This window comes from Saimiri boliviensis, chromosome 5 (assembly GCF_048565385.1).
Source record: "Saimiri boliviensis isolate mSaiBol1 chromosome 5, mSaiBol1.pri, whole genome shotgun sequence".
In the NCBI taxonomy this organism is placed as follows: domain Eukaryota; kingdom Metazoa; phylum Chordata; class Mammalia; order Primates; family Cebidae; genus Saimiri; species Saimiri boliviensis.
Genome location: NC_133453.1, coordinates 129,031,760 through 129,053,226, shown reverse-complemented (window position 1 = coordinate 129,053,226; position 21,467 = coordinate 129,031,760). Strand labels below are relative to the sequence as shown.

General features: G+C 49.6%; 1 protein-coding gene across 3 annotated transcripts in view; it reads right to left on the bottom strand.

The window, feature by feature from the left end:
- AP3B2 (adaptor related protein complex 3 subunit beta 2) overlaps positions 1-13,375 on the bottom strand; it is a 43,817-nt gene extending 30,442 nt beyond the window's left edge. For 2 of the 3 annotated variants that reach the window (XM_039479856.2, XM_074399952.1), the window contains exon 1: positions 13,020-13,373. In XM_039479856.2, the coding sequence (XP_039335790.1) occupies positions 13,020-13,132 (113 nt within the window). In that variant the 5' untranslated portion in view covers positions 13,133-13,373. Of the gene's footprint in view, positions 1-13,019 lie in introns of all 3 variants that reach the window. The other variant, XM_074399953.1, reaches the window with a different exon arrangement.
- Positions 13,376-21,467: the final 8,092 nt, after the last annotated feature.

Sequence of the window (21,467 nt, the reverse complement as noted above, 5' to 3'; positions counted from 1 at the left end):
CATATTTCACCCCAAAATAAATCCCACATTTGCTTAACAGTTAAATTATTATTATTATTAATTTTTTTTTTTTTTGAGACAGAGTTTTGCTCTTGTTACCCAGGCTGGAGTGCAATGGCGCGATCTCGGCTCACCACAACCTCCGCCTCCTGGGTTCAGGCAATTCTCCTGCCTCAGCCTCCCTAGTAGCTGGGACTACAGGCGTACGCCACCATGCCCAGCTAATTTTTGTATTTTTAGTAGAGACAGGGTTTCACCATGTTGACCAGGATGGTCTTGATCTCTTGACCTCGTGATCCACCCGCCTCGGCCTCCCAAAGTGCTGGGATTACAGGTGTGAGCCACTGCGCCCAGACTAAATTATTTTTAAATAGGAAGGGAAAAGTTTATTAAGGTCATAAAATTATTAGCAACAATATGGCTAGGTTTAATTTTGTTGTTGTTGTTATTGTTGTTTTGAGATGAAGTCACACACTGTCATCCAAGCTGGAGTGCAGGGGCGCAGTCTTGGCTCACTGCAGCCTCAACCTCCCGGGTTCCAGTGATTATTATGCCTCAGCCTCCTGAGTAGCTGAGATTACAGGTGTGCACCACTGCACTTGGCTAATTTTTTTTGTATTTTTAGTAGAGATAGGATTTCCCCGTGTTGGCCGGGCTGCTCTCAAACTCCTGATCTCAGGTGATTTGCCTGCCTTCGCCTCCCAAAGTGCTGGGATTACAGGTGTGAGCCACTGTACCAAGCCTAGGTTTAATTCTTAAACTTTGGTATATAAAAACTAAATTTATGAGAAAAATAAGGCAACTATACTAGCTTCCTAGAACCACCATAACAAAGAACCATAGGCTAGGCATGGTGGCTCATACTTATAATCCCAGCACTTTGGAAGACAAAGGCAGGAAGATTGCTTGAGCTCAGGAGTTACAACCAGCCTGGGCAACATAGTCAGATCCTGTTTCTACAAAAATTTAAAAATTAGCCAGGCCTGGTGGCACATGCCTGTAGTGCCAGCCACTCAGGAGGCTGAGGTGGGAGGATCGCATGCACTGAGATGTTGGAGGCTACAGGGAGCTATGATTGTGCTACTACACTCCTGCCTAGGCAACAAAGCAAGATCTTATCTCAAAAAAAAAAAAGTAGTACAGATGGTGGCTTAAACAACATAAATTTATTTGCTCACAGTTCTGGAGGCTGAAAGTCTGATATTAAGGTTTTAGGAGGATTGGTTTCTTCTAGGACCTCTTTCTTTGGCTTGTAGATGGCTCTTGTGAAATTGTAAAGAAATACATATTTGGTCTCTATATCCCACTTCTGAGACAGAGCTCCTAAAACTCTTGATGACAGGGATGCTAGGAGAACATTTGTTCTAATATTTAGTCTTCCACCCAGTTTCTCAAGCAGAGATCCTAAGACTTTTGTAACTTCCCGAGTGATAGGAACATCTGACATGGAATGCCTAAATTCCTTGGAATTTCCTGGGTGATAGGAGCCTCTTTTGTTATTGGATGCTTGGAATTTTTTTTGATGACACTGAGTCTCGCTCCGTCACCCACGCTGGAGTGGTGCAGTGGTGCGATCTTGGCTCACTGCAACCTCCACCTTTTGGGTTGAAGTGATTCTCCAGCCCCAGCCTCCCCAGTAGCTGGGACTATAGGCACCTGCCACCACGCCTGACTAATTTTTTTTTTTTTTTTTTTTTTTTGAGACGGAGTTTCGCTCTTGTTACCCAGGCTGGAGTGCAATGGCACGATCTCGGCTCACTGCAACCTCCGCCTCCTGGGTTCAGGCAATTCTCCTGCCTCAGCCTCCTGAGTAGCTGGGATTACAGGCACACGCCACCATGCCCAGCTAATTTTTGTATTTTTAGTAGAGACAGGGTTTCATCATGTTGACCAGGATGGTCTCGATCTCTTGACCTCGTGATCCACCCGCCTCGGCCTCCCAAAGTGCTGGAATTACAGGCTTGAGCCACCGTGCCCGGCCTCTAATTTTTGTATTTTTAGTAGAGATGAGGTTTCATCATGTTGGCCAGGTTGGTCTCGAACTCCCAACCTCAAGTGATCTGTCCGCCTTGGCCTCTCAAAGTGCTGGGATTACAGGCATCAGTCACTGCGCCCAGCCAAAGGTTGAAACTTTCAATCCCACCATTTGACCTCTGGAGAGTGGGGAGTGGGGCTCACAGCTGAGTTGATCACATGGCCAAAGATAAGATGAATCATGAAGACTTCATAAAAACCCAAAAGCACAGAGTTTGGAGAGCTTCTAGACTACGGAACATGTGAAGGTGCCTGGAGGGTGAGGCACCTGGAGAGAGCATGGGAGCTCTGCACCCCTCCTTCCATACCTCTCCCTATGCATCTCTTCATCTGGTGTTTGTCCGTATCCTTTATAATAAATGGGTAAATGTAAGTAAAGTTTTCCTGAGTTCTGTGAGCCACTCACAGAGCTGAACCCAAGGAGGTGGGCATGGGAACCCCTGATTTATAGCCAGTTGGTTGGAAGTATAGGTGACACCTTACCATGTGCAACTGGCATCTGAAGCGGAGGGCAGTCTTGTGGGACTGAACCCTTAACCTAAAAATCTAACACTGCTCCAGGTAGATTGACTTGAACTAGAAGACACCCACTAGGTGTCCACTGGAGAATAGGTTGTTGGTGGGGAGAAATCCCCACCCATTTCTGTGGCCAGAGGTGAAGCATTCTCTGGTGAGTAGTGTGTATAAGAGTAGAAGAAACTTGGGTTTTTCTGACTCTTACAACCATCTTCTCTATGTCTTCACATAGTTTTCCCTATATTCAAATTTCCTCTTCTTATAGAGAAGTCAGCGATAGTGGATAAGGGCCCCCCTTAATAACCTCATTTTAACTTAATCACCTCAAAGGTAACATTCTGAGGTACTGATGGTTAGGTCTTCAACATACGCACTTTGGAGGGACATAATTCAGCCCATAATAACAACAAAAGGGAAAATATTTAGGATACGGTAAATCAAAGTTCAATATTCAAAATAGATGCTGGGTGCGGTGGCTCACCCTTATAATTCCAGCACTTTGGGAGGCTAAGTTGGGCAGATCATTTGAGGTCAGGAATTTGAGACCAGCCTGTCCAACATGGTGAAACCCGATCGCTACTAAAAATACAAAAATTAGCCAGGCATGGTGGTGCACACCTGTAATCCCAGCTACTCAGGAGGCCGAGGCACGAGAATTGCTTGAACCGAGAGATCCAAGATGGCTGATCACTAGCAGCTCGGGATTGTAGCTCCCAGTGAAAGCGCAAAGGAGAGGACACCACACCTACACATGAATTCTTGTTGCTCACGCACCAGGAGATTCCCAGCGGAGGAGCCCCACGGGTCGCCAGCGCGACTCTTGTGACCGGCAAGGCGGTTTTGCTGGCGCCTCGGAGCGTTGGTTCTTGGTGCAGAGTCAGAAAAGCACCATCAATCTTAACACCGCTGATGGAGTCGGCGCAGTGGGTTGCTCAGATTTCGGCGCTGAGAATCAATAAGTTGGACGTCCACTCAGAAACCCAGTTACAAAGACGGTAATTATAAAGACCACATGGATAAATCTACAATGAAGGGAAGAAAACAGCCAAAAAAGGCTGAGAATACCCAAGATCAGAACGCCTCTCCCTCAGCAGGGGATCACAGTTCCTCATCAGCAACGAAACAAGGCTTGATGGAGAACGAGTGTGTTCCAATTACAGAAGCAGGCTTCAAAATGTGGATAATAAGAAACTTCTGTGAATTAAAAGACCTTGTTCTAACACAATCCAGAGAAACTAAGAACTTTGAAAAAAGGTTTGACGAAATGTTAACAAGAATACACAATTTAGAGAGGAATATAAGTGAACTGATGGAGTTGAAAAACACAATACAAGAACTACGTGAAGTATGCACAAGTTTTAACAGCCGAATTGATCAAGCAGAAGAAAGGATATCAGAGGTCGAAGACCAACTCAATGAAATAAAACAAGAAGACAAGATTAGAGAAAAAAGGATAAAAAGGAACGAGCAAAGTCTCCAAGAAATATGGGACTATGTGAAAAGACCTAATCTACGCTTGATAGGTGTACCTGAATGTGACGAAGAGAATGAATCCAAGCTGGAAAATACGCTTCAGGATATTATTCAGGAAAATTTTCCCAACCTAGTAAGGCAGGATAATATTCAACTCCAGGTAATACAGAGAACACCACAAAGATATACCTCAAGAAGAGCAACTCCAAGGCACATAATCGTCAGATTTACCCGGGTTGAAATGAAGGAGAAAATACTAACGGCAGCCAAAGAGAAAGGTCAGGTTACCCACAAAGGGAAGCCTATCAGACTTGCAGCAGATCTCTCAGCAGAAACCCTACAAGCCAGAAGAGAGTGGGGACCAATATTCAACATCCTTAAAGAAAAGAACTTTCAACCCAGAATTTCACATCCAGCCAAGCTAAGCTTCATAAGTGAAGGAAAAGTAAAGTTTTTCGTGAACAAGCAAGCACTCAGAGATTTCATCACCACCAGGCCTGCTTTACAAGAGCTTCTGAAAGAACCACTACACATAGAAAGGAATAAACAGTATCAGCCTTTCTAAAAAATACCAAAAAGAGCATCAATATAATGAAGAATTTACATCAACTAATGGACAAAATAGCCAGCTAATATTAAATGGCAATATTAGACTCCCATATATCATTGTTAATTCTAAATTTAAATTGACTAAATCCCCCAATCCAAAGACAGACAGACAATTTAGATAAAAAACTAAAACCCATCAGTATGCAGTATGCTGCATCCAGACCCATCTCACATTCAAGGATACACAAAGATTCAAAACAAGGGATGGAGAAAGATTTACCAACCAAACAGAGAGCTGAAATAAATAAATAAAAAGCAGAAGTTACAATTTTTGCCTTTGATAAAAGTTGTTAAAGCAACAAAGATCAAAAGAAGCAAAGAAGGACATTATATCATGATAAAAGGATCAATGCAACAACAAGAAGAGCTAAAGATCCTAAATATGTACACACCCAATACAGGAATACCCAGACATATAAGACTAATAAAGAGACTTAGACTCCCACACAATAATAGTCGGAGACTTCAACATTAATATTAGACAGATCAATGAGACAGAAAATTAACGATATCCAGGACTTGAACTCAGATCTGGAACAAGTAAACGTAATTAACATTTATAGAACTCTCCACTTTAAATATACAAAATATACACTCTTATCAGTACCATATCATATCAACTTAGAAGTTTAAATGAAATGTTGGTTGGCTCCTGGTTTGTTATTCTCTTCCCTCATTTTATTTTATGTTTCCATTATTAAGGACAATTATAGGCATACCCATATTTAGGCTGCATTCTAGCCCGGGCAATAAAGCAATACCCCCATTCTCTCTCCCTCTTCCTCTTTCTCTTTCTTCCTCTTCTTTATTCTTTTTATTATTCTTTTTTTCTTTCTCAAAAAAAAAAAAAAAAAAAAAAAAGGATCAAGACCATCCTGGTCGACATGGTGAAACCCCGTCTCTACTAAAAACAAAACAAAAAAAAAAAAAAAAAAAAAAAAGAAGGAAGAAGAAAGAGAATTGCTTGAACCTAGGAGGCAGAGGTTGCAGTGAGCTGAGACGCACCACTGCACTCCAGCCTGGGAAAGATGGAGATCTTGTCTCAAAAAAAAAAAGAAAAGAAAAGAAAGAAAAGATAAGGAACTGATATACACGTATAAGGTCTCTCTCCAGCATTCACCGTCACGGCTGCTGCAAGCCTATCTGCCATCTGCATGCCCCTCCAGGTAGACACAGTCCTGAGCTGTTGCTCCCCATTCCGTGAGTGAAGCATGGGCTGGTATTCCTTGGCCAGATGCCCTTGTGCAGTGAACCATGGGCCTAACCATAATCAGAGGACTTCTTGAACTGGTGGTCAAGAAGTGATCAGAGAATTATGAATAAACCCATGAAAAAAAACTGTGTCTACATGCAATTGATAAAGTGCGAATCTGATGCACTCATATGTTGCCAAGGCAATCCCAAAATGTGGTGAGCAACTGTGTGTATGGACTCACACACACTAATTTCCAAGATGACACTCTGGTAACCCACAGCTTTGACCTAGGCACAAGAATCCAGCTTGAGAAATATCACCACTGTTAAAAATTCAAAATCAGCATGTGCAAAGTTAGTCACAGACATGCAACATGTAGAAATGACAGAAAATCAGAAATTGGGGATAGCAGTGTTAGGAGAGGAAAGAGCATGATTAACAGCCGTAAAGAGGCAAATGACTGCTGCTGACGCTAAGAAATAAGTGACAAGTGCTGAGAGGAAGAGAAGAACCCGCCACAACATGTGCCTGAGTCACAGGGCTGCAGCAATACGTGAGTACCTAACGTGAAATGAAAAAGAAGAGGGGCACTAAGAAGTCACTATCCAAAGAATTTCAGAAACTGTCTTTCCTAAAGAGATTTTTGAGGGAAAGCAAAATAGAGAGACGATGCCTTTCAGCATTATCTGAAGCCCTTGCTAGCTATCATGTGAGAAGAAAATATCCAACCCATCATGTTATCTGAAACTCCCCCACCTGGGGGGATGCCCCCCAAACGAGAGGACACCTTCTCTCCCAGGGTCAAGCCAGGTCCAGAAGACAATCACCCTGTTACCCTCCCAAACACAGACCAGGCTGTGAGTTTCTTAGTGGGTAGAAGACTGAGCTCAGGGCACCTGGGGCATGGGCCTATATAGGTACACACCATTGGGCTGGCTGGGCCTGGGTAGCACCCAGGGCCTAAGAACAAAGACAGAGCTGGGCACCAACTTCCCTGAGATATGAATGCACAACACTGTACCCCAGGATCCTCTGTATGCACACCCCACAGACAACTGCACATTGATACCACCCACGTATACCACAGACATACCCTCACCTCACAGACAAACCCACACTCACACAAACATACCTACAGGCCCCACAGACACTTGTAGAATCCATACATAGACCCACGCACACACACAAAACCCTGCCTACGCAATGCCCAGAGAAACACACTCCCCCACAGACACCTCCCATAGAAAAACTCTACACGCATAAACTCCCACAGAACTCACCTACATACCCACAAACCCCCTCGGACATATACCACCACGAGACCTCTCCCTACTCTTCCATACCCTCATATAGACACACATATCCCACACATGTCCCCCACAGATATATATCACAAGACCTCTCCCCACCCCACCACACCCCCATAGAGACATAAACACCCCACACATGCCCCCTACAGACACATACCACCATGAGAACCCCTCCCTGCTCCTCCATACCCTCATAGAAACATACACACACCACACATGTCCCCCACAAACATATGCCAACACAAGACCTCCCCGGGCTCCCCCAGACCCTCATAGAGACACACACACACACACCGCACACACGCCCCATACAGACATACACACCACAGTCACATCTAATACACAGATAACTTGGACAAAACTTGGCCTCTCCAGTCTCATTCACCAAAATGGCCAGTGGACTCCTAGTTGAGATTTTTGATGATAAATGTAGGCTTCTAAGATTAAATACATCCAGCCCCAGGGGTCACCCTGGGACAGATTTTCCCCGCGCTTCTGTGGAAGGAGGGCCATGTTTGCCCAATCTCCGTTAACTCTGGGTGTTCTTCCTCACCACACCCACAAATGCCACAGGCACCTGTCAAATGTACACACCCCAGGGCATCCTCCCCACCCAACCTAGGGAGTACATTCCAGGCCCCTGAAAGAGAAGGGGAATGACAGAGGGCAGGACCACAGGGCCAAAAGCAGACAGCACAGGCAGGATTGACTGTCGATGGTGCACTGACACAGACCTCAGCAACCTCCTGGGTCGAGACTGCCCTGGGCCTCTCATCCTCACTCCTGCCAGCTTCCATTCCCAAGAGGCAGAGCCTGGGATGGAGCCACGACACCCTAAGGCCATGAAACATTAATCTCCCATGGTCCGATCCCCTTACACCTTGCTCACTCTGACCTGACCCCTAGTCTGATCTGGCCTGAGGTACTCTTCTGGGGGTGGCCAGAGCCAGCCAGTGGGTCTGGCATGGCACTGGGAGTCAGCCATGCTCACCTCTCCTGATACACATCTCCCTGCCACCCCCTCCCACCTAAATTCCAGTCCACTGGCAGGGAGTGGCTGGCCAAACCGTCTGTGCTTTATCCTGTCCCCAAACCTCACCCAGAGCCCACTCCAGCAGGAAGACTGTGGGGAGAAAAAGGTCAAGGTGGGACCTCAACCCTCAAATATGTTACTATCCTCCTCCCCTCAGAGCCTCCAGGGAGTTAAGCCCCTCATCTCTCCTCACTCATACTCTCAGGCCCCATACTGTGCCCCTGGCCACCTTCTCCGCCCAGCCTGGACCCTAAATGCGAGCCCAAACCTCTATCTGAGGAGGTGGGACCTGAAGGGGCCTGGGCTGAGAGTGCAGCTGCCCATCCCTGGCCTTGCTGGCTGTGTGAGTGGGGGGTTCCCAGGGGCCCCTCTATACCGTAGTGGCTGGCTCTGGCTCTGGCCAGTCTCTGGGCAAGGTCCTTCCAGGGATGCTTCTGGGGTCGTGTCTTCCTCCTGGGCCTGCAGCCACCGAAGCTCCTCAGGCTGCAAGGCCTGGTACCAGGGTGGGGGCCCACCTTCCGGTGCCAGCACAGGGCTGGCAGCTTCTTGATCAGCTTTGCAGGCCCCTCTCACCCCGGGCCTCACCACGGCCCCCGGGAGCTGCAGGAATCGCTGCATCAGGTCCTTCTCTAGGATAGAACTAAGCTGGCCAGGGCGCTCGGGCTCCGGTCACAGTCACCAGACAGCCCGCCCCCAAAACTTGGTAACCAGACACGGGCAGGGAGAGAGGCTCCGGTTTCCTCTTCACTGCTCAGAGACAAGGACTCAAGGGACAGAAGGGCAGAGACGGGGGACCAAGCCTACCCCCAGTCTCTGGGCAAGGGACTAGAAGGTCAGTGGAGTTGACAGAGAGGTGAGAGATGCCCTCTTCACTTCCAGTCCCATGGTCACAATTAGACTGCAGTCTCCTAAGAAATCTCATATACCCTCTTCTCACTCTAACCCCAGGCGTCTTAATCCTTACCTGCCTTTCCAGAGCCAATCCTTGATTTATTCCTTCCCATCAACCTTCTCTTATCTCTAGTTCCTCCAGGCCCAGCACCCTCCCCCTGCAACCCCTGTGTCCATCCCTCCAACTGCTCTCACGTCCTCGGCCCTCCTGTCCCACTGGGATCCAATGCCACTGCCCTACCAGTCGTGGTTGGCATTTTTTTTTTTTGAGATGAAGTTTTGCTCTTTTTGCCCAGGCTAGAGTGTAATGGCATGATCTCCACCCCCCGCAACCTCCGCCTTCTGGGTTCAAGCGATTCTCCTGCCTCAGCTTCCCAAGTAGCTGGGATTACAGGCACATGCCACCACACCCAGCTCTTTTTTGTATTTTCAGTAGATACGGGGTTTCTCCATGTTGGTCAGACTGGTCTCGAACTCCCGACTGTTAGGCCTCCAAGTCCAGGCCTGGCCATTTTAGCCTTGGTGACCCACACATACACCTCTGGGTGGTCTCCAGGAACCAGAAAGTCTGAAGCAACAAGTAATCAGGTGGCCACAGAAAGAAGTAAAACAACTTGTTCCTACCTCAACTAATTGCTGCAGCCTGCATCCATTATTTCTGTTCAGCCTTGCAAAAAATTCCCCCGGACACTGTGTTTCTCAAGACTCCCACCCCTGTAACTATGTAATCTACCGCACCCTCCCCTTTGACTGCAACCCCTACTCCCCACCTTTATGATCATGTCTGTTTGTAATAAATGACCCCTACCTTGTGATCATGCATCCTGTGACTTCCTCCTCCCCACAAGATAGAGCATTACCTTTATAGGTTGTCCCAAACTATATAACCAATCCCCTTTCCTACTCTCTTTGCCTTACTCCTTTCTTGGACTTGGCCCACTTGCACCCAAGCACAAAATAAACGGCCTTGTTGCCCACGCAAAGCCTGTCTAGTAGTCTCTTTACATCAGCAACACGCATTACACCAACCTCAGGTGATCTGCCCACCTAGGCCTCCCAAAGTGCTGGGATTACAGGCATGAGCCACCACGCCCAGCCTGGTTTGCTTTAATCAGTGATTTGAAATGCCTTTGACCCTCAAGTCCCTATTCCCAGCCTTGCCCTTGTGGCCTCACTACTTGCTTCCCAAAAAAGGGAAAGGCTTTAGATAAAATCCCCTGTAACTCCCTGCCCCAGACTCCCATCTATCTGCATTTATTTATTTATTCATTTATTTAGAGATGGAGTCTCACTCTGTTGCCCAGGCTGGAGGGCAGGGTGCCATCCTGGCTCACTGTAATCTCCACCTCCCGGGTTCAAGTGATTCTCCTGCCTCAGCCTCCTGAATAGTTGGGATTATAGGCATGCATTACCACAACCGGCTAATTTTTGTATTTTTAGTAAAGTCAGGGTTTTGACATGTAGGCCAGGCTAGTCTTGAACTCTTGACTTCAAGTGATCTGTCTGCCTCGGCCTCCCAAAGTGCTGGAATTACAGGCATGAGCCACTGTGCTCAGCTTCCATCTGCATTTATACTCTCCTCTCCTCCTGCTCTCTTCCCTCTGGGCAGAGCTGGTCCTCCCTGCTCCCAAGCTAGTTCTCCCACCCAGCTCTGTAAGCCTCTCCTCCCATCACTCAGCAGTCTGTACCTCCTTTCTTCCCTTCAGCCTCTCTCCCACCACTGGCTGCTTCCAGTGTAACTGCATCAGCAGTTACACTTGCTCTAGGCTCTCCTAGCCTAATATTAATAATAAATAAAAATGTTGAGCCATACATTTTATGAAACAAACAAACAACAACAACAAAACCCAAAATAACAAAATAAACAAACTTCCTTGAACTGGGGTTCTCCTCCAGCAACTTTCTCTTTTACAGTCAAACTTCTTGAGAGCAAAATTCCCATTCACTGTGTTTTATCTATTCACTTTCTATGTGCTTCTTTATTCATTTTAATCTGGCTTTAGATGTCGATTTAGAATTTGGGGCTGAAGGATCATTCATGATCTTTGCAACTTAACATGGTTCAACCAAAAAAAAGTATATGAATAGATGGTTAGATAAGGCAAGCATGGTACAAGGTCAATGATGGTTGAATCTAGATGGATGATATACATGTATTCATTGTATTATTTATTCCATTTTCTATACAGTTTAAATCATCCACAACAGAATATTGGGGGAAAAAATCTAGTTCCTGTTCTCCTCACTTGGCCAGAATTTGTCTCCCAGGGCAGGAGGTGGGGAATAGAGAGGGAAGGAATTGAGCTTCTCTTTGTCAACCAATGGTCATGAATTTTTTTTCCTTGTTTGATTTGACCTTAATGGGCATTGAAACTACTGACCACTCCCTCCTTCTTGAAATTACATTTTCTTTCAGCCTTTAGTTCACTTCTTGGGTACCTTGAAACACTTTCTGCTGCTCTCTGGTCACCTCTAAAGTTGGTATCTTCACGGTTCAGACTTGTGCAGTGTCTGCACTCATTTTATACCCCCTCCCTGAGTTATCTTCACTTCCTTCTGTGGCTTGAATTAACATACATATGTTAATAATTCCCTAATCTCTTTCCTGGAACCCAGATCCTAATATCCAGCTTCCTAATAGGGTAATACGTCCTTCAGAGTTTATAATCTCAGTATGTCCAAAACTAGGCTCAACATTAATTTTCCACAAATTTGTTTGTAACATCTTTATTTCCAATTACACTGAATAACACCACCAGCCATCCAGCTGCAGGAACTAGTAACTTCAGTAACATCCTCATCTCCCAGTGGTCCCTCTAACCTCTCACCCAATATCCAATTAATCATCCGGTCTGACGCTTCCGCCTCTTCCACAGTCTCAAATCTTCTACCTCTTCCCTGGTCTTAGGCCACCATCATGCCCGGCCTGTGAACTTCGAGACCCACCTCACGTGTCTCCTGCTCAATCTGGCCCACCTCCAATCTCTTCTCCACAATGCAGCAGCCTGAGATCCTTCTAAAATATCAATCTGATTACGACGTCTGCTTAGAACCCTCCAGGAGTCCTCCCCACACCGTTTTCAGGTCATTCCAGTGGCTCACAGTGATTGCAGCCGGGCTCTCAAGCTTCCTGAAAGCCCTTTTCTCTGCCTGGAACATACCTCACTCTCCCGTCTCTCCGGAGCAGAGACCAGGTCCTCTCCCTGCTCCCACTGCCCCCATTACACTCGGCAGTCCCTGACTGCTTCTTCATCTGTGCTCCCCTCTAGAGCAACTTGGGGACGAGAAGGGTCTCATGTTCACAGTTGTATTCTGTGACTGGTTCGGGGCTCAAGACAGTTGGCCTTTAACACATGCTTGTTGCAGAATTTACGAAGAAACAAATGAAGAAACAAACGAACGAGTCAAAGGTGGGGGACGGTGTGAAGGTGGCGTTGAGCAAGAGGGACAATGCGGGTAGCAGGAATGTGAGGGCCGAATGGAGATGGGGACCAGCGAGAGGGGAAATGAATTTGCAGGAGCCGTCAGGCTGGGAGGCTGTGCTAGCACCTCCAGGGCCCGCCTTCCTGGAGAGGCCCCAGGCTCAAATTCAAGTTCGCTGACTCAGACCCCTCCCCCACACTTTTGGTAAGCCAACCCGCCTGGCACGAAAAAGGAAGGGAATCCGTAACGCAACGCTGCAAACCCGAGAAACACCTGGAACCGGAGGCTTTCCTCCCGAAACCGAACTGGCCCATCCCCCGCTAGCCCCCACCCGCCCCCCGCCGCGCCCTAGGCCTGCCCCTGAGGCTGGGGTGCCCGCGTTGGGCCCGGGCGCGAGGCCGCAGGAGGAGGCCGGGCGGGCTTCCGGTTGGCGCGACCCGGGCGGGGCCGGCGCTGGGCCCGGGCGCTGTCCATGGTGCCCGCGCGCCTCGCCCCGGCCCGGCCCTCCCGCGAGCCTCCGGGCGGGCTCCCTCACCGCTTGTAATCAGAGGAGAAGATGCCGCCGCTGGCGGGGTCGTGGCCGTACTCGGGCTCCCCGGGGCCAGCGGAGCCGCCCTTGTCTTCGCTGTAGGCGGGGGCGGCCGACATGGGGCGGCCAGGGAGAGGACTTCGCTGGGGAGGAGGCTGCGGGCCCGGAGGCCGGCTGGGGCCGAGGAGGGGAGAGCGGACCCGGCCGGCGGGCGAGGGAGCTGCGGCGGCCGGGGCTCAGCGGAGGCCTCAGTGTGCTGCGGAGGAGGCTGCGCGCGGATTTCTCAATCAGGGCCGCGCGCTGAGGTCTTAAAGGCACCGGCGCCAGCCGAGCGGAGGGCGCGTCCGCAAGGGGGCGACAGGGGCGGTGCGGCAGCGCCGGGCCCCGCCCACCCCTCGGAAATGCCCTCCCTTCAGGACGTCTCCCGTCCTTTAAAGCGACTTGGCTCATCTCCAGGTCTGGCGGTGGGCGAGGCTGCTGGACGGACGCTGGGGCCGTCTTCCAGGGGATGCGGGACACCTGCCGCCGTCTTCCAGGGGATGCGGAACACCTGCCGCCAGCCCCGACCACCTGGCCTCGGCGGGAGGGGCTCCAAGGGCTCCGCTCTCCCCAGACGCGCGCGAGGATGCTCTCCCAGGCCGTGGAGGGAAAAAGTGGCCACAGGCTGGGGGTTCTAGAGCGGGAAGGGGTCACTGCACCAGAGCACTGGCCTGGGAGGCCTAAGGACGCTCCCTTTCCCGCCCCACCTTTCCTACAAAATCTGACTTAGCAGCAGGAAGCCGAAGAGCTTCCTGGAGGAGCCTCCTAGAGGTGGCGGAATTTAAGGACGTGCTGGTCGTAGAGGTCTGAGGAGCTCTTGAAAGCTTAGAGAGATGGGGAACAAGATACATGTTCCTGTGAAGGGTCCAGCCCTTCAGGGTCCTGTGAGCGCCTCTCTACAGGTGTGGAGACAAGAAACTGTGGAAATAAAAAACACAAGACACCAAGGAAGAGAAAACAGAGTTTGGGCCCAGGGGTCCAACGCCGACCAAAGCGCGGAGTCTGGCAGTGGCCCTGAGTGCCTGGATACTCTGACTTAATCTATTGAGTACAAAGCAGGGGGCAGGGTAGGTAGGGTGAGGTAATGGGGGTCATTGATAGGGTCAGGTCAATCACGTTTCTTGGAGATAGGGGCCCAGGTCTTTCAAGTAGTGGAGGCGAGGAGAAAACCTAATGTGTCAGCACTTTTGCATGCTTGTCCAGAAAGAACAAAGACATTAAGATTTATGTTACTATTACTGATTTTATCTTTTAAGAAGGGGAGGGACCAGGTGCAGTAGCGGAACATGAAAGTAGACATGGAACGTGGCCACTGAAGCACAGCCTCACATAGAGACAAGTCCCTGGATGTCTGTGGACCTACCTGAGGGCCATCAGGCCTACCACAAGCTTGGAGAAGCGGAGTTTTCTCCTAACTCCCCAGAGGAAGTAGACCTCGGACATTTTGGATGTCTCCTTCCCTAGCTGGCTAAACCGCAGGCACTTTCCCAGCGCTGGAGCTGCCACACAGCCCAGGTGCCTGCCAGCAGCCCTTATGCGGGCGTGACAGAGGGCTTAGAGCATCTTGCCTTAGGATCACTTTGTTCACAATGTCATCTCAGTTCCATGCTTCATAACCCGATAATCATTAGTAAGATTAAAAGACTACATTGAGTATATATATTTCTGTGATTACATATGAATAACAACGTGATTATTCATGATTACATATAGGAATCACTACGTAACTATAGCTCTAATTCTCTTCTAATTCTGTATTCATATGGGAAAAGGCTGAGGCTTCAGACCCTTGCCTCTGCACTTGCGGGGTCTCCCACCCACAGATACAGAGTATGGTGCACATTAAGCTTTGGAAAGTAGTTTAATGAATCTTTCTGAAGCCTCCACGTCCACCCAGGAGGGCCCAAGGTCATGCCTAATCCCGGGTCACGTCCATGAACACTCATACCTGAAAAGGAAAAGAAAGGGTCTGGTGTGACCATCAGGACTCCTGAGTCATGTGAGGCCTCCAGTTCAGTGCTCTAGGCCCGAGGTACCCCAAGGCCCAAGGAAGGAAGGCTTGGATCAGATGGAAAGTAGTGAACCAGGCTGGGGAAAGAGGTAGGATCCAGCTGTGCCCAAGTTTGCGGCGTCCGTTTAGGTGGCTGGAGTCTCTTGGCTGGGCATGGGGACTGGAGGAGTTCATAGGCCTGAGTCTTGATCTGTCAACTAGCATCCCAAAGTCTCCATGGCCAGAATTGGCGGGCATGCCTGGGAAGGAGTGGGGCCCAGAAAAAAGGAGCTTGGCTCAGTAGGAAAGTTCCACTGGGGGTAATTCTATTGCAATAAGGTTCTATTAGGGTAATGGGAAGATTGTATCGGGATAACCCAGACAAGTGGGTACAAGTGGGAGGGTCTGCTTGGTTCTGGTGGCTTTGTGCCTGCCAGAGAAAAGTTGATCTTGAGTTTGGAGAAGCCTGGCCTGGGTGGGGAGGGAAGGGCCTGAATTTTGCAGTTGTGCATTGGTTAGGCACATTGGCTAGTCTGCTCAGGAGGTGGGATGGGGTCCTGTGTGGGTAAAGGCGCTATGCTCACTGAGCTGCTGGAGCTCCGATCTATTTGCAAGGGGTCCAGGCTGGGATCTGGGGCGAGCAGACGCAGTGCAAAGTGCACACAGTTGCTGCGTGTGGGGTGATAGGGTGGTGGGTCCACCTTCATGGCTTCACGCACTCTAGAATCCGCTTCTCCAACCAGCTTCCATTTTGCCACTCCTCCCGAAGGCAACACCAGGAACTGGGTGGATGTCAGCTGGTACCTAAGTTGAGCAGAAGACCTGAAAAAATCGGGAAACCTGGATGAGATTTGGACCCAGGACAAGCATCTCCTCCCAAGTCTGGGTGGAGAAGGACCTCTCCAACAACCACTGTTGAGGCTCATTTGATCCTTAAGTCAATCACAAGGTAGGAACAATGTCCCCATTTTCAGGATAGGGAAACAGGTTTACCGAGGCTATAGACGTCACTGGAGTGCATGCAGCTAATGTATTCTTGCATAACTCTGTGCGCTGTGGCCTTCGTACGAAAATCAGTCACCTCTCTTACTTCTTCTTGCTCTATAAGGAAGTGAGAAACCTGCTTAGTTCAGGCTTCTCCTATCTCTATTGGGAACAGGCTTTTGGGACTAGAGAGGATGGCCCCATTGCCTGTACTGTGCCTGAGGTTTGATCTCAGAGCTTGGGAAGGGGGTGAAGGTAAGATCTATGAGCATGGAACTCTCCAGGGGTGTTAGAGGAGCTGGGAGCAGGAAGTGACACACTACCGCCAAGTGTCTGAGCATCTTTTTTTTTTTTAACGGAGTTTCGCTCTTGTTACCCAGGCTGGAGTGCAATGACACGATCTCGGCTCACTGCAACCTCCGCCTCCTGGGTTCAGGCAATTCTCTTGCCTCAGCCTCTTGAGTGGCTGGGATTACAGGCACGCGCCACCATGCCCTGCTGATTTTTTATATTTTTAGTAGAGACGGGGTTTCACCATGTTGACCAGGATGGTCTCGATCTCTTGACCTCGTGATCCACCCACCTCGGCCTCCCAAAGTGCCGGGATTACAGGCGTGAACCACCGTGCCCGGCCTGTGTCTGGGCATCTTTGTTGGAAGGGAATGGAGTTGGCTCCAGCAGATTTGACTTGGGTGGGAAGGACCTCTATGCAAATGAAGAGCTGGGCTGACCAGGCCTGCCATGCAGAATGCCAGCTCTGTATAGCTCACTGTGTCTGTCCCATCCCTCACCTTTTGTTTTTCTCCTGGCCCCAGTCCATAGTATCTTCTGCTTATTACTGGGTGAGTCTCATTTTCTCAGACTGGGAGCTTGGAAGACTCCAGTGACCAACTCATCCCAGTCTGCCTACAACTTCCCATGTGTTAAAATTGGAAACCTTGCATCCCAGGAACTCAGGAAAACCTGAAATATTGGGTTCCCCTAGGATCAGGTCTACCCCTTTGCATCTCCTGCAATCTCAGAAGTCCACAGGTAGAACCCAGTCACGTGAACAGCCCTTTGGCTTTTGGTCATGCTCTCCTACCATCCCATGTACCCGGTAATGAGGGCATTTTGGGTGCTGCTCCCCTCTACCCTCACTCCTGCTGCGCCAAACAGAGGTTTACAGCTATGGAAGAGGGCAGACTGTTCTGGCCCCTGTTGAGGCAGTGGGCACCCCACCTGCGGAGAAGACAAGATGAGCTGAAGGCTTCTCCAGTTACCTGAGATGTGAAACTCATCTAGGGAGAAAAAAAAAAAAAACCCAGCCATTTGTAAGGCCGGTTGCCTTGCCGGGAGGCCGGACACACCCGCCTCTGCACCTAGCACCAGGCTCTGCACTCCACAACCCGCTCGGCCGCATGGCTCCCCTAGAAGGCTCCAGCTGATGCAACCCTGGCCGGCTCTCAAACCGGAAAAACCCGCCCAACAACCCGCCAACCAATAGCGGTCCTCCCCATCCCAATCCCGCTCCCCGGGACCCAATCAGAGCCCCCACCTGTTGCTCGTTCCTCCTAGCCATAAACACCACCTCCCACACCCCCGATGCCAGGAAGTCAGCACGACTTCTCTGGTCTCCTTTCTCCGGACCAGAGAACCTCGCCGGGGAGCTGAATAAATTGGCATTTAGTTTTCTTGTACTGGCCTCAGTTTCCTCATTTTAAACTCGGCAATAACCCTTACACCATCACCACATGGCCACTGAGGAGGTGAGGACGGAGGCTGTCGTGTCTCTTCCCCGCTCTGACCATGCCCTCCGCCTGTGGAGCTATTTGTCTGTCAGTGCATGGCTGTGCAGTTGGTGTGCACACGAGTCTGCACTAAAATGCTGGACACGGTACTGGGATACCCAGCCCTGACTGTGCCACCTCTCTGTATGGGACATCAAACTAGCCACTTTCACTCTCTGGGCCTCAACTTCCTTATCTGTGAACTAGGGACAATAAGCTCGAAGGGCTGGACATCACAGGGCCATCGTGAGGCTGTGAGAGCTCTCTGTGAGCTGGGTAAGGCGAGACGGCAAGCTTTGTTTATCTAAGGTCTGCCCCTAAGCCTGCAGATTTGGGTGTGGAGAGGAAGGGTGGGGAGAATACATCTTTCCCAGCTCAGAGGAGAAGAACAATGGGCCCTCAGAGGCTGGTGGCCTCCCTGTGACCCCTGCCACAGACCTCTCAGGGAATCACCCAGATGGAAAGGCCCTGGGGAGCAGGGCCCCACCCGACTCTCCCTCTGAAAGTTGCCTAGTGCTGTTGGGGGTGGGGAGGCACTCAGCCACCAGCAGCTGGGTGGTAACGTTGAGTCAAGGTCTGATGAGGGCATGCTCTTTCAAATAGGGGATATAGGTCCACACGTGGTGCTCCATCCATAGTCATTCATTGCCAGAAGCTGTGCTAAAGCCCTATTTAACAATAATGACTTGAAGTTGATAATGTTGTACTTCCCATTTTACAGATGGGGAAACAGGCTTGGAGAGGCTGCCAAAGTTGCAGGCTACTAAGTGGCACAACCAGTATTCAGGCCAGGTGGTCTGGCTCCAGTGCTGTTTCCTTCACCACGGGACAGTATCGTCTTTCTCATCCTGCTGGTATGTGAGGCCCCTGCTACCCCAGACCTAGCTGCCGGGAAGTGCTAACTCCCGTACCCTTCCTGACCTGGAGAAACAGCTACCCTTCTTAATTTTCGCTGAGTGAAATCACTTTTTTCTTTGTAAGAAAGAAAAGGAGGCTATACCTGAATTGAAAGGAAATTTAAAAAGAAAAAAGAAAAGGAGGCAAGGCCCGGGAGCCATAAGAGCCCAGGGAACAGAGCCCCCCATTCCTGGGGCACCTGGCCTGACCACACTCACTGCCCATCCCATGGGGACTCCTTGCTGGCGGCCTGAGCTCTTCCTCCTCCCACCCTGACCGAGGCTTTCAACGGAGCAAAGTAATGAGGGTGGCCCTGCAGCTGGGTGTGAGGGGGACAGGCAGTCTTTCTGAAGCCCAGGGCTTCTGCAGAACCCTGACCAGTGGGGGTCCTGTCCCTGAGAACAAGCCTTGCGGGGCCAGCGTGGCAGCCCTGGCTGTGACTGTCATCTAGTTCTAAATTGTCAGCTCCTGCCCTCACCCTTCAGTTGAACCTCGGACAAAGTGTACCTCTGTGGATGACAGGGCTTTGGGATCACTGCTCCTAGCCAGCCACCTTCAGTGGGAACAAGGCTCAGGGACCCCTGCTGGCATAGAGTAGGCAGTTCTCCAGCACACCTTGCTTCAGCCCTTCCTTTCCATACAGAGCCTTTGGTTACCCCTTGCCTCTTGGCACAGAGCAATCCCACTTGAATCTGAACCCCCAGCCCAAGCAGCTCACCTAGCAGTGGCCACGCTCACACCTTGCTAGATGTTCTTCTACTGTGGCCAGAGAAGGAAGGACAAGCTGTCCATCCCTCAGGCAGATAAAGGAGCCAGGCGGGAAGCCCTGGGGCCCTGTTTGTCATCACTGCCCAGGCCAGTCTGATAGCAGAACTCCTTCCTCCTGGCAGCGCTGAGTCCAGGTGGGTGATTGGTGCCCTCACCACCCTCTCTGTAATCCTCCTCGTGTTCAGTCCTACCCAGAACCGATTGTGCATCCTCTCTGAACTGGCTTTTCTCCTTCCACTGCCCTCCAGTGTGCTCAGATGCCTCATCCCCAGATTGAGGTCAGAGAACAGTGAATGATTTCAATCCCTTTAAATGTATTGAGGCTTGCTTCATGGAGTAACATATGGTCTATACTGGTGAACATACCATGTGTACTTGAAAATTTTTATTTTGCAAATTAGGGTATAGCATTATATAACTATCAATTAGGTCAAGGTGGTTGATAATGTTGTTAGATCATCTATGACTTCACTGATTTTGTGTACAGTTTCTCTGTCAGTTGTTAAGAGAGGAACGTTGGCCAGGCGTGGTGGCTCACACCTGTAATTCCAACACTGGGAGGCTGAGACAGGTGGATCAGGAGGTCAGGAGTTCAAGACCAGCCTGGCCAAGATGGTGAAACCCTGTCTCTACTAAAAATACAAAAAATTGACCAGGCATGGTGGCAGGCGCCTGTAATTCCAGCTACTTGAGAAGCTGAGGCAGAGAATTGCTTGAACCTGGGAGAGGGAGGTTGCAGTGAGCCGAGATCCTGCCACTGCTCTAGCCTGGGTGACAGAGCAAGATTCCGTCTCAAAAAAAAAAGAGAGGGATGTTAAGACTTCCAAATATGATCATGGCATCATCTATTTCTTCTGATAATTCTGTCAAATTTTGCTCTATGGATTTTAAATTAAATTGTTATGTTAAAGATGTTGTCCAGGAGGCTGAGGCAGGAGAATTGCCTGAACCCAGGAGGCGGAGGTTGCGGTGAGCCGAGATCGCACCATTGCACTCCAGCCTGGGTAACAAGAGCGAAACTCCGTCTCAAAAAAAAAAAAAAAAAAGTTGTCTTTCTGATGTACTTTTATCTTTATGAATGTTCCTCTGTATCTCTGCTAATGCTTTTTCTTTGAAGTCTATTTTATCTGATATTATGCTCACTATTTGCCTCTATCTATCTATCTACCTATCTATTTTTTTGAGACGGAGTTTCGCTCTTGTTACCCAGGCTGGAGCGCAATGGCGCGATCTCGGCTCACTGCAACCTCCGCCTCCTGGGTTCAGGCAATTCTCCTGCCTCAGCCTCCTGAGTAGCTGGGATTACAGGCACGCGCCACCATGCCCAGCTAATTTCTTGTATTTTTAGTAGAGACAGGGTTTCACCATGTTGACCAGGATGGTCTCAATCTCTTGACCTTGTGATTCACCTGCCTCGGCCTCCCGAAGTGCTGGGATTATAGGCTTGAGCCATCGCACCCAGCCCTATCTATATATTTTTGAGACAGAGTCTTGCTCTGTGGCCAGGCTGGAATGCAATGGTACAATGTTGGCTCACTGCAACCTTCGCCTCCCGAGTTCAAGTGATTCTCCTGCCTCAGCCTCCTGAGTAGCTGGGACTACAGGTGCACACCACCATGCCTCTGCCTCCCAAAGTGCTACAATTACAGGTGTGAGCCACTGCACCCGACCAAAATTCACCATTTTAAAAATTTATTTATTTTTTTGAGACAGAGTCTCACTCTGTTGCCCAGGAGTGCAGTGATGCAATAACATCCACCTCCCAGATTCAAGCAGTTCTCCTGCCTCAGCCTCTCAAGTAGCTGGGACTATAGGCATGAACCACCATGCCCAGCTAATTTTTGTATTTTTAGTAGATGGGGTTTCACCGTGTTGACCAGGCTGGTCTCAAACTCCTAACCTCAAGTAATCCACCCACCTTGGCCTCCCAAAGTGCTAGGATTATAGATGTGAGCCACCGCACCTCGCCAAATTCACTGTTTAAAAATATACAATTCATTTGGGGTT